At 41.1% G+C, this 14,216-nt stretch overlaps 1 protein-coding gene across 2 annotated transcripts in view; it reads left to right on the forward strand.

Annotated features, from left to right (window-relative positions):
- The first annotated feature begins 460 nt into the window (after nt 1–460).
- The window catches only part of camk1b (calcium/calmodulin-dependent protein kinase Ib), a 31,623-nt gene continuing 17,867 nt past the window's right edge, over nt 461–14,216 (forward strand). For both annotated transcript variants that reach the window (XM_061687782.1, XM_061687783.1), the window contains exons 1-2: nt 461–578; nt 7,067–7,180. In XM_061687782.1, coding sequence (XP_061543766.1) covers nt 7,095–7,180 — 86 coding nt within the window. In that variant the 5' untranslated portion in view covers nt 461–578; nt 7,067–7,094. The remainder of the gene's footprint in view (nt 579–7,066; nt 7,181–14,216) is intronic.

A 14,216-nucleotide genomic window follows, 5' to 3' on the forward strand; every position in this document is an offset into this window, starting at 1 on the left:
GCTACATCCGTAAGTGCAACTTGAATGTCTACTATGCAAAGCAAAAGCCATTTATCAACAACACCCAGAAACGATGTTGCACATCTAATAAGATCCAAAGATTTTGTGCAAAAATTAATAATTCTCCAAGTGATATTGACTGAACTTGTTGTAATAGAAGTCCCTTTAAGGGATCCTGAGCTTTAATTTGTACATCACTGCAAAGTACAGTACGATGACATTAATGAACAAAAATAAAAATGTAGCGATATAATTGATACTACTTTCTATCTCACATTCTACTTGTGGAGATCATACAAAAATGAAAAGCGGATGGTCGAAGTGGCCAATGGCGTAGCAAGAGATTACCTGTATGACCCAACTCTACCTATGATTGGTGCACACTCGTAGTTATCCCGCCTCCCAGTGACGTCAACAGGAGTACCGCCCTTTTGGCAGAGAGAGAGGGAAGCGACACAAAAAAAGAGAGCGTGAGAGAGAGAGAGAGAGAGAGAAGCGGCGGTCGCGGGGTCTGGCGACTTGGGGACAGACGCGCGCGGAGCTCGGTCACCGGACATCTCCTCAGTGTCACGCCGCAGGTAGGACAGACTGCCGCCGGTACTTTTAGGCAGGACCCACTTGTAGGCTGGGCAAATGTCGTATGTGTTCCAATATTGCCGTGGAGAAGGCGCGCTCAGTTTGACTCTATTAAGACTTGTGGTGGTGTCACTTTCATGTCTATATTTTACGAGTGGACTGCAGCGCGAGGGCTCGCATACGTCTACTTTATTAATCCTCAAGTCATGGTTTCTCCGTAAACTGCATGAGCCGGCGTGTTTAATTCTACTGCTGTCCCTCAAACACGACCTCAAGTATCCTTTCATTTCTTTGCCTTCCCTCACCGTTTCCTCCTCCTTTCCTTTTTGTTATCAATTGATAAAGCAGATTTGCAGCTTGTATAAGAATTTGACATATAGGGGCCACTGCATGCTGCCTTGTTGACAGGAGTGTCACGTGAACAAACAGGAAATCCATGTCAGTTCTGTGTTTAAACCGCACCATTTCATGTTTGTCACTAGCTATATAAAGTAAACAATTTGCGTAGTTTTTGCATCAATATGATCTTGTCTTCCCGATTCGACAATGTATGTTATAGTTTTTATTTTCAGAACAGAAACCAAAAGGTCACTGCTTGTGTACATTCTGAATGTCATAACGCATTCTACTATTTATACAATGAACATGTCAGAAGCATCATGTTCTGCATGATGTGATCAGTAAAAGAAGTGATCATTATGGAACAGATCTGGAGAACAACAACAAGAGAATTGACGCCAATGCCTTCAGTACAGATGAATTCAGTGAAATCTTAACATTTGAACACAATCAGCTGTAATATAAATTTAATTCATGCCATGCCATGCCATGCCATGCCAGAGTCCCACTGTCACCCTGATACAACCTTTATTATTTACAGTAGCTTCCCAGCAGTGTTTTGGGTAACATGTTGCAAAGGTTGCGAACTCAAGGCCCGGGAGCCAGATGTGGCTCATTACACCATTTTATGTGGCCCACGAAAGCAAGTCATGTGCATATACTTGCACGATTCTATCTAAAATCTATCCATCCATCCATTTTCTGAGCCGCTTCTCCTCACTAGGGTCGCAGGCGTACTGGAGTCTATCCCAGCTATCATTGGGCAGGAGGCAGGGTACACCCTGAACTGGTTAGCAGCCAATCGCAGGGCACATACAAACAATCAACCATTTGCAGTCACATTCACACCTACGGGCAATTTAGAGTTGTCAATTAACCTACCATGCATGTTTTTGGGATGTGGAAGGAAACCGGAGTGCCTGGAGAAAACCCACGCAGGCACAGGGAGAACATGCAAACTCCACACAGGTGGGGCCGGGGCTTGAACCCCGCTCCTCAGAATTGTGAGGCAGACGCTCTAACCAGTCGCCCACTGTGCCGCCTATCTAAAATCTATACCAAAACTCCAAATTGTCATATTTAATAAACAATAATGTTGGGATATTCAATTTTTCTGTTACCAGACCCCCTTTTACGGTAACTTGAACAATGGTTGAACAATCTAACATCCTTGTCTTCTGATTTCAAAACTAGTTATCCCTCAATTTGTTGTATATATGTAATAATAGGATGAGGCGATTCAATATCTATATGGTTTCACTGTCGTAACGGCCGTCTGAGGGAAATCATAACTACAACAATGTGGCCTGCGACAAAAATGAGTTTGACACCCAGTCAGAGAATGGGAGTTTGCTTGTATCACGTAACTTCCGGTGTACATTCTTCTACACTTCTCTCATTGCCCTTGATTGTACTGTCACTACTTTTGGAATTGTTCTTTTTTGGGCGTCGCCTTCATGCTCCTTGCTCCTTGTGTATTCATATTGTATTTGTGTGTTTGACTGTTTGTCCCGTTCAATAAATGGGTGAAAGTGCATCGGTGACTGCCTTCACTCGAGCGGCGTCGTATCTGAAACTCGCTCCTCAGTCAAATTTTGGCTCACCCAAAAAATAGACAAAGCAAACAATTGATAAAGTGGTTTGTAACCCGGCACGGTGGACGACTGGTTAGAGCGTCAACCTCACAGTTCTGAGGACCGGGGTTAAATCCCCGGCCACGCCTGTGTGGAGTTTGCATGTTCTCCCCGTGCCTGCGTGGGTTTTCTCCGGGCACTCCGGTTTCCTCCCACATCCCAAAAACATGCATTAATTGGAGACTCTAAATTGCCCGTAGGCGTGACTGTGAGTGCGAATGGTTGTTTCTTTCTATGTGCCCTGCGATTGGCTGGCAACCAGTTCAGGGTGTACCCCGCCTCCTGCCCGATGACAGCTGGGATAGGCTCCAGCACGCCCGCGACCCTAGTGAGGAGAAGCGGCTTAGAAAATGGATGGATGGATGGAGGGTTTGCAACCCAAAACACTAGAAGGTACTAGTCAAGGTACCACTGTACATTACAAAAATGGGTCTAGTCATTGGATGGATATCAGAACTGTGTTTGTACTGTGATTGTATGTACATCTAAATTATTCCACAGCCATGTAAAATATTTGATATGTAGACTAAATGCGAGGCTAACTTTCTAACACTGTGAACACAATGTAAATCTTCACCATGCTTGATGTCCATACCTCAACATGGCTCCTGATTCCTTACATACCCATTATACATCCAGAATGGGACAGATGGAATAGAATGAGGGGTCTGACCTCACCGAGACACTGAATGAGGATGTTAATCACTTGGAAACTTTAAAGTAACTATTTGCCTACCAGTGAAGCACATGCACTTCCAGGAAAGGACTCATTGGAACTATGTATGCTCGAAACTTGGCAGCAGACTCCCTTGCAGTTTGGTGGTGTGCCACAATTATTTGTGGAGCTATGCATTATGCAATGTGACACAGGTGCGCCTGGATCAATATTTAGACATGGTAAAGATAAATATCTTCTGTGCAAGTCGGCTTTTTTACTGTTTGCTTGGTATGTTTGTGATGTAATGTGTGTACTAATGGTCACTGTCGAACAGCGCACACGTCATTGTGTTATTGTTATTGTGTATGTGTCTCTTCTGTCCATGCTCATCACAGGAATGGGAAACCAGTGAGTACAGTCACTCGCTTCGTGTCCACCTGCATCAAGGCTGTGTTGCATGTTGTGTGTTTGACTTAAAGACTGCTGTTGTTGTTGTTTTTTTGCTGTTATGCATCTTCTGACATCACATTTTCCCAATTGCAAGCAATGTGACTCCACCCACAGACCAAAGGTCATGTCACCAGAGGACATGATTAGTTCTCTTATGATACCTTATCTCTTATGATGTGTCTCCTCTTCTTTCCCATATTTTCACAAATATTCCTAGCACTTTACAATGTTTTTACCTTCAGTTTGCTCTAGTCTTTCACTGGAGTCTAATCTCCTTATTTAACAGATTTTGTTTGTTTGTTTGTTTGAATGTAATGCTAGAATAATGTTTAACAGAATCCAAAGTAAAGTTAAAAAGGTGGCAGTTCAGTTACAGAAAAAGTCCTGTGTTGGATGTTCCTCTTTTTCCTGTCTAGCAACTTTCAGAAGAATTTACGCATAAAAAAGTGAAGCAACTTTCTTTTAGTTTCTTCAGCGGCAGAATCATGAAAAACAAGTGGAGTGACGAGGGAGTTAAAATGGCATTATCAGTTTATAAGACTTCAAGTCTTCTAAGACACTCTGTAGTAATGTGATTTTAACTTGGTAAGATAATAGGGTGTTTTAAATGGGCTTGGTAAATGGACTTTCACTTGTAAAGCGCTTCTCTACCTAAGGTACTTCAAGCGCTTTAACCTCATTTTCTTACTGATGAAGCAGCATCAGGAGCAACTGGGGGTTCCGTATCTTGTTCAAGGATACTTGGACATGGTCCCAGGGGCCGAGGATCGAACCTACATTTGGGTTGAGAGACGACCACCTGAGCCATGCCGCCCCACATGGACCCTGTGCGCCTTACTATGAGGCATTAACACTGAGTGACGTCTCCCTGCCAATCAGCAAAGAAAATAATGCTGAGGAAATATAGCATATTGCATCAAACTACAGGCTCTTTTTTTTTTATTCCCACCATGTGACATTGTAAATGTCTTTATCACAACACGCTTGTTATCTGGAAAGCTGACGTTTATGACCAATGTCCGCTACCAGGAAGAGATGGTAGGAAAGTTAGCGATAATTTGTACAGAAAACTTTTTAATTGCATTTATTCCATGAGGGACAACACAACCAAATAGTGCCCAGAAATATAATGAGCATGAGATTCCAAGGCTGTAATGTGGTATATCATTTTTTGTGACTTTCAGTTCCTCCCATCAGGGGTCACACAGTGAGTCACTCACATGATTTGTTTGGCAGTTTCGACCTCAGATGCCCTCCTAGATTCAACCCTCTCATTTATTCAGTCACTGGGGAGCTCCTGTTAGGTATTGGCTCATCAAACCTACACTGTTTGCGTGAAAAGCAGCACCATGCACCTCTGCACTACCAGTGCTTTAATACAAAATTGAATGATTATATTGTAATACAGTCCTTTTTTTATGGAACAAAGTATACAAAAAGAAATGATTATTTCATATTAAAGAATGCTGCTTTCCCTTTAGTCATTATTGCATACAATTTACATTTTCATATTTAATTGAAAGAAACTTGTACTTGCTTTGAAAGGCATGGAAACTGAAGTTGAGGAAGTGGCATTTATCTTAGATGCTGATCGAACATTGACTTCTCGGTTGTCTTGAAGTGCATGCACACACATTGCATCTCCTGTCACAACATGACAAATGTATCTCCATACTACAAAATCTCCTATGTGTGAATTAATATTGTTTCAATACTTACACAGTATTAGACATTACTTCTTGGTCACAAGTAACCATGACTGATGATTATGCAAAATTTATATTCGGTACGTACAGTAGTTGTATAGAACTTAGCATCACGCGTCCATCTACCAAAGTGACCATATGATTTGCATCTCAGCTGCCACTTGCTGTGAGACACTAAAGCAATTTGGACTCTCAAATACCATTGCAGCTCCATTTAGGTTTCTATGACGACACATATGAAGCTGCTGGCGAAGGCAGCGAGAGGGCCACACGATATGTGTGTATGTGTGACAGACACGTGAATTATATCCTATAAAGCTCTGCTAGAATATGTTCTATTAATGTCAACTGCCAGATAATACCACTCATATGCACACAATTCCCCCTGTATCGATAAGTGACTCTGAGCAAATTGGAGATTATTTTTTATGGGGCTATTTTATTGTCTCTACGAAACGAAAAGTTACATCATCTTTTATGGCCTGACAGGGAAGTAGTTGCTGGCAGCAGGAACCGAGGAGGCGTGAGGCACGCCGATATGAACTGGGTTATTTTAATCTGTCAGGTCTTGAGTTGGAAACACTTTGTGGTTTTATATGATGTCTGTGACAGCCAGGTGCTCTGTGATAAGCCACTCAGAAATTATGATGAGGACAGATGTCTGAATCCTAAAATTCCAAACAAAGAATTAGCTGTACACACATTACTCTTCAAAAAAGTGATCTGAGGTTTACTAATTAACTCAGTCTGTGACTTTTTTTTGCCTTGTCTGCCATAAATTCCAATCTTGTGATTATAAAATGTCTTTTATATATATATATATAAAATGTCTGAGTAAAGATAAGAAGACAATAGACAATCCTGCAACATAAAGTGCTTTAATGCAGACTCTTTTATTCTGAAGTCTGATGAGATATGCTGAAGACTTGCAAGATTTGACGAGGTCTATCGAGATTTGCCTTGTGTGTCGTGATGGAGGACAACCATACAAGCTCCACATTTCTGTGCAACTTTAAAGGGGTGTTCCACTTTAGATGTTCCGATATACAACATTCAGTCACGTATAGACTTCATTACTACACTGCAGGAAGTGTACCCTCCAATATATTCCAACTGGGCTGATGCAAACCCATGACAACAAGCCCAAAAATCAAACGATTGACAGAACGACAGCATAATGCCTCAAGAGCTACGGAACACATTTCTCTACGAAAGTAAAGTGTGAAGACTGTTTCCGAATAGGACATCAGGCACTGAATTTATTGGTCCTAGAATGTAGTCTTATTTTGTTTCAGTATTATAGCTCCCACATTTGCAGATTTAGCTGTCACCATTATCATTGGTAGTCTCCTTAGTTACCTTGTTCACTAGCCACACTTGCACACTGTGAATGGTGGATGCATTCAGTGCTAAGTTGGCCAAGTAACATTTATTTGGCTAATGTTACATGACTGCATCTATTTCATGGGACTGAAAATTATGTCACATGAATAACACAAGATGACCTTATGCGAAAACATGAGTCACAATCACAACTGACTACCTCCATGATCCCATGCTACTTCACAATCTCCAAAAACTACTTGGAAGTTTTTTGGAAGTACAATACTGTATTTTCATTGAGAGATTCCTTGTGACAGATGGGAACCGTTTGGGTAATAATGATTACCCCCCCCCCCCCCATCTTCTTTGTTCGTCTCTAGTATCGTTTCTGATCGCAACAATAAGAAGATGCCGCTGGGTGACGACTCCCATACCTGGATGAAGAAGACATCGGATGTGAAGGAGCATTATGACTTCAAAGATATCCTCGGAACGTAAGTACAGTTTGTGGTTTTATTTATTTATTTTTGTGGCTGTAAATGTTTCCTTGTTATAGTTTATACTGTCCCATTGATATTATTATTAGTCAGACAGCGCATGTGGTTTGTCTGCGATCCCAGCATTTTTGTACAGAACTGTTATGGCTGCTCGAGACTGGTAGAATTCAGATTGTCAGCTGGTTTCACTCTTTTGTTTTAATCAACTCATGGAACTACTGGATTGATTATAATGGCGTAGTGCACTACTCGTTGCAATATTATGAAAATAAATGCCACTTGTGATATAACAGTTGAAACCTTTCACTTGGAAGAATGTAGGTGTTAAAACACCCACATTCACCCACAGTGAATGTGGGTGAATGTGGGTGAAAGCACCCACAGTGTTAAAACACCCACATCCCCAATGGGTGCGATGCCCCTGAATGTAGCTTAACTTTTCATTACAGTATCATTACAGTATCTTCTTCTTTGGCCTGCAAACTAATTGAGACTGAATCAAGAGTGACTTTGCTGGTTGCAGTCAAGCAATTCACACCATATTCCCACTAAACATGATATAATCCTTTAACATTCTCCAGTGTTTTGAGAGAACTGTGTATTGCTCATTAACTGTTGACTGGTCTTAGAGTGTGTCATTATTCCATAAATCAAATACAGCACTTTCTTAAGTTCTAAGAGAAATGACAAATATCATGTAACCATGCATAACATTTATCCAAACTTCGCCTCTAGAAAAAAATACATAGTCATATTAAAATTGAACTCATGACAATGATATGGTGTCTTCCAAGTCTTTTTACATCAAATACTTCGGTTTTGATAGTTTTGCAGCAAGTTGAGTTCTCGTGCATCATAAAAAAAGCAGTGCACTAAATCAAGCTTAGGATGTCCTTTTTTGTGACACTGCCGGATGACACAATGTCAACAAACCCTCCACAAAGAATTACAAGGAGAGGCTGTCGCTCTGCTGTCAGCCTGTAAATAATTGTAAATGGAACTTGAGAAACCCTCTTTAAGAAATGCAGTTACTTTAAACTGTTATGAAAGAGCCATGACAGCTCTGCACCCTGGAGCTGAGTAGACACATCAGTGACAATAGAAAAGTAAACACGATACACTTTACTTAGATAACAGTTATGGCTGGGCTGCTGTATTGACTTACCATAGGTTGTTCACGTGTCCAAACGAGTGTAATCTAATGAATGTTGACTGACACAAAACCATGAACAGTAAAGAATCATAAAGCACTAGCCGAAAAGAATGGAAATATCTTCAGCAATTTGACAGCTCACGACAAAAAGTGACTTCAAACAGTCAACCGACCTCTCTGCTTTCCCGGCTCCTCGAGAATAGGCGCCACGCTAACTTGCGCCTCACCAGCTACGAGGTGCGGCAAGATCAGTAGCATGCCTAAACGCTGTCACTAATCCTTGCCTCAATGGCGGTGAATAAACTACACTTCTGACAAGTATTGTTATTATTAAAGCAAATCATGCGACACACTGAGCAAGAAGAGAAAACAGGAGAAGACAGAGAAGTCATGATAACTGCTAATCTCATATAAAATGTAGGGCAGCAAAACACCGGCTAAGTGCTTAGTTGGTACAATACACTTCAAACAGAAGTCTGGATGGAACAGCGTTACAACGGAGAGTAATCAACTATTAACAGCAAATTAGCAGATAAATCTACACAGCAAGCATACATGTACAACACTGAATACGGTTTCATCTCTCAACATTTGTCCACACGGCTGGTGAGTGAGAGACATGAGGTGAAGGTAAGGCCACTTCATGTACGTTGTGACATTTATCTTAATCATTTTCTAATCAGTCTTATTTTAGCACTTAGCAGTGCATGACATCATTTTCCACAGACATTGGAAGGTTAAACACTGCGGTATGAGAGGAACATTTGGCCATGGATTACTGTCAGGAGATGCGTGTTTGTGTGTGGACCTTATTTGCCTACTTTGCTTTTCTTGGGACATTACAATCTCAATTAAACCTCTTAACTTCAGAGGACATTTTGTGCCTTTGCCATCGTCTGCATGTGCTTGTTGTTTGGAATGGACGCTGGAATCATCTATTGCATGTCATTTGGAGACTGAACTCATCATCCGTCTCACAGGCCTGGCTAATAATACAGTGTAGTATCCATGTGAGGACAGGGCCTACTTAGCTATACAGGACCATTTTTCTCAAGCTGAAATGTCATTGGTTCTTCCAGCTATTGAAAAGAATCCTTCAAAACTGTTTGACTCTCTGTCTTTTGTGTTCCTCCTGAGGATAACTTGGTTCATGTTTCCAAATGCTACTGGTTTCCTTCTCACGTCGAGTTAGTGGCCCAGCGTCCGCTCAGTTGCGGAGGTTATTCTCAAAGTCTAGTTGGAATTGGTATTTGAGTTGGAACCTGTTTTTTAGCTCTTTATCATACTTGCTGATCGTCACAAGGCAGGATATTTATTTAAGGTGTTTGCTTGAGGTAAATTTATTTCCCCATTGTACACACCCACATCCCTGTTAGACCAGGATTATTTTTTGTGAGCAGTGTCTGATACAGAAGTGAAACCCAATCTTGTTTGAGTGACTCAGTTAAGATACAGGCACCATTTCCAAGGGAAAACCATTATTTGTTTATATTACATTTTGTAGCCTGAATACACACATCTGGAAGTTTTTATAAATGATTACTATTTGCCTCTAAACAGTGAAAATTGTCTTCCAACGTTTCAGAAGAGGCAATGCCCGAGTATGTCACATCCAAAACAAAAATGGTGGTCCACACCACTGTAGTAGATCCTGAAATTTAGGGATAGGGTTATTTTTTTTTACACAACATAAATGCACATACAACTTCATGCTCATACTCGAATATTGTAGGTAACAATAACAATAACAATTATAGTACAGCACATTAATTTATGCTACGCATCAATCTTTTCAAGTATGCAAAGAAACTTACTCACTCAGTCAATTCTGTGTAAATGTCCCATAAATATGAACTTATTTAATATTACAAAAATGAATAAGTAAATGAAACATAAAATGCAAACATAGGAATATGCGGTTTTTAAACATTACACGATGGCTGCTTGGAAAAGGATCCTTCCTTCTCGCCTCATTGTCGTCTTCTAGCTCTCTACCTGCACTGGCTCGGAGCGAGGAGCTTGTTTATGGGGCGATCCCTGACTCACCGCAATACTCTGTGCCACCTTCATTTGCTACTGCTGGATTGTTGTCTTGGTAACAACTGGAAACACTTTCCAGAATGGACTCAAACAGTTACTATGGAAACAAAGTTTTTTGGTTCGCTATTAATAATCCAGCATTGGGTGCACGTGTGGGTTAGGAGAGTGCAAGACTCACGCTCGCATGGGCAGAATCAGCTAAAAAATGGCATGCTTATGGTTTTATAAACATGTTCCATAGAGCCTGCCTTCCTTTTAGACCAACTATTAGTCTAATTTGATCGTGCTGCTGGCATAAAGCATATGAATACCTGAACACATGCACGTTACATAGCGGTATAAGAGAGTATGTTCTAGTGCATGTTTCCTTCATGTCCTTCATGGAGGCTGTGGCTCAGTTGGTTGAGTGGGTCATCCAGTGACCAAACAGTCGCTGGTTCGAAGTGTCCTTGGTCAAGACACAGAACCCCAAAAATTGCTCCGAGTCATGGCAGTGCCTTGAATGGCCCTTTTGTGTGTGCGTGTGTTTAAAATGCTTTGTCCATTGTAATGGTGTACATAAAGCACTGTTCAGAAAAGAGACTTTCAAGATTCACTGTGAAGTAAATTAACTTAAAATTTAACTTTATTTGCAACAATAATTTAATCAAATGCTTTTTTTTTTTTTTCATGCCATTCTTGACTCCTGTAAATTATCCATCCATCCATTTTCTGAGCCGCTTCTCCTCACTAGGGTCGCAGGCGTGCTGGAGCCTATCCCAGCTGTCATCGGGCAGGAGGCAGGGTACACCCTGAACTGGTTGCCAGCCAATCGCAGAGCACATAGAAAAAAAACAACCATTCACACTCACAGTCATGCCTACGGGCAATTTAGAGTCTCCAATTAATGCATGTTTTTGGGATGTGGGAGGAAACCGGAGTGCCCGGAGAAAACCCACGCAGGCACGGGGAGAACATGCAAACTCCACACAGGCGGGGCCGGGGATTGAACCCGGGTCCTCAGAACTGTGAGGCTGACGCTCTAACCAGTCGTCCACCGTGCCGCCTCCTGTAAATTAATATATTATTATTATATTATATATACATTTGTATGAAGGATACAAGTTAGCTGTCTTCTTGCAGCATGCATTGTGTTTCCGTGACTCCCAAGTTTCCGGCGCATGGTTTTGCAATCAAAACAGATGGGGATTAATAATGCACACAGGCAACAGCACTTTCCCTGCAATCAACTCAAATCCTCTTTGGCCATCACGCTTTTCTCTCTGCTGTTATTTATGTTAATCCATCACAGTCTATTTCTCTTCTGTCTTCGTCTGTCTGACCTGGGACCGGTTCCTGGTTTCACACCTCGTGTGCTGTGGATTATGAGTGCTCGTGTGTGCTAGTGTGCTTCACTTGGGAGAAAAGCTGCTGCTATACAGGAATTAGACCAAACCATTGATCCACGTTTGACTAATTGCCTATGTGTACTTTACAGAAGTAAAGTACACAGGCCCAAGCAACATTCGAAACGAAATCACAGATGAATCTTACAAAATGATCTGGGTGAAACCACATACAGTAATGTACACATTACACACAAATGCAGCCATTTAGGTTATTTTGTGTAGAAACTTCCCCTATTTGCCTTGTCAGAATTTCAAAAATGGATGTGTTTTGTGCATGTTGTTTATTATACCATGACCTCATTTGTCTAATCTGGAAGGTTATAGTCACGTAAGGGAAACAATGTGTTTCTAGACTTCTGCTCATTTATAACCTGCTTTTCTTGTTTGTGTGCAACATTTTAATGTGGTAGCAGCAGTTCCTTAGTTACAATACTTCTGTGCTACAGTGTTTCTGTTATTCCCAATGACTTCGAGACTTTCTCTACATGACTGCACAAGCAGGCCGTGTTGACATTTTCAACATGTGTCGAGAACATGCACTTGGGCTTAACCATACACTGGATAATAGGAACTTAATTCGGCCCAGAATACTTTGCAAAGCGCATAGGGGATATAGCAATGGGGGCCATGGGATGGGAGGAAGTGGAGGGGAAAATTTGGGGAGAGTGATGTAATCATCTAAAATCATTAGCCCTGATGGATTGGCCCCTGACAGTCTGTGGTACTCTGGTAGAATGGTGACACAGTGGCCTCGGCCCTAACTCGTCCTTGCCGGATCATTAGTTATCGGCCTTGAGTGTGTCTGCATGCATGTGTGTGTGTGTGATTGCGTGTGTGTTTGCAAAGGTTGTACATTTAGAACTGATTGGGAAATTTTAGGGAAAATAATGTATGTCTCACAGACCTTCCGAGAGCTCATTTCAGCAAGCATTAAAGTATTAATTCTGGGGGCTCTATTTTCGTAGACTGCGTGTGAAGAAGAAATTCAATGTGTGTGTGTGGAGAGCACACCCACAACTCCGTGTGCTGACGTTTTAACTTTAGCTCAGCATTTTAGCTCCAGCCCTTAGCTCACTAGCTCGTTAGCTTGGAGGCTAGTGAATGTAATAAACAGTTATATTGTTTGACACCACTGGTTTAAGATAAAAAAGTGAGACGCATTCAGAGGCGGTGTTTGACATGGGCGATACGCGCAGCCACCCATGGCGGCAGTCTGTGCGTGTGTGGAGGGCGGTGGGGGACCTCAACCGCCCCCACCGCCATCGCACAGGGTACCATCTGGTCCAGGACTGCCTCTGGATGGATTACACGGATTTGTGATGCAACGTTAAAAAATGTCCCCCTCATTTGTCATTAAAATTACTGTACTTTAAATGGTTATTTTATTGTTTTAATAGTGGTTAACAGTTTTACACTTGATTTTTAAAATGTAACCTAATAAGACCACAATTTGATTTTAAATGGGGAAAATTGTTCCCAAATCAGATTAATGGTGTTCGAGAACTGACCGCCTTTGACCTTGGGGGTTCCACTGTATGTTTACGAGAATGTGATGTGGAAAGTGCTGTCGGGACTATCTGGTTGTGAAAAGAGGAACCTTTTGCTCCATTTGTTCCCTCTCAGCTATTACACCGATTTCAACAACAATTCTACACTTTGTGTGAGAGCTCTCGGCTTCTGGGTGGAAGAGTTCAATAACTCACTCTGTTTTTGTTAGTGTTTGTGTGCCCCTCGGTGAAAGACATATTCAAGATTTTGCACAAGAAGAATGGATTTTGTGATCTTAACTTTGAAAACTTGGTAGAGAGAAGTTGGTATACATTTCCCCCTGAATATACAGTACATTATAGAATACAACTTACAAAGTTGTATTTCGGGTTTAATATCTCAACGTCTTCCTCATGAAGATATCTCATCAAGCATTTCTTGCCAAAATAAAGTATCAAATCAAAAATGATAGATCTTAGTGTAAAACAATGAAATCAATTTAATCTAATTCATCATGCAACAATTTATTCCCTCACTTTTCGTCTGGAATATCTCTATCTCAGGACTCTTTTACAAAAGAAAAATTGTTCTCCATGCAGAGATCTCTGGATTTAGGCCAGAATACCTTCCATGTTGGTCATGAATAAATTTATGTACAAACATTTAGATGATGAACTTGTATGCTGTTAAACTTCTTCAAGGACACTAGCGCAGCAATAGTTGCTGTTGTAATGTTAAAGGAACACCAACCTAAAACTGCTACGAAAGAATCATAACAAAATGAGCTAAAATGAGATTCAGTGCTCAGTTGAATTAAAGCTTTCTTTAAGTGCACTTTATGGTTGTGGTTATTACTTTGAACTTTATGTCAAAGTTTGTGCTTGTATAACTATGTTAATTAGAAATGCAGAACAGCTAGCTCAAAGACATTTTTACATATACGCAGATAATTTCACTCTTGATA

Source organism: Phycodurus eques, chromosome 10 (assembly GCF_024500275.1).
Source record: "Phycodurus eques isolate BA_2022a chromosome 10, UOR_Pequ_1.1, whole genome shotgun sequence".
In the NCBI taxonomy this organism is placed as follows: domain Eukaryota; kingdom Metazoa; phylum Chordata; class Actinopteri; order Syngnathiformes; family Syngnathidae; genus Phycodurus; species Phycodurus eques.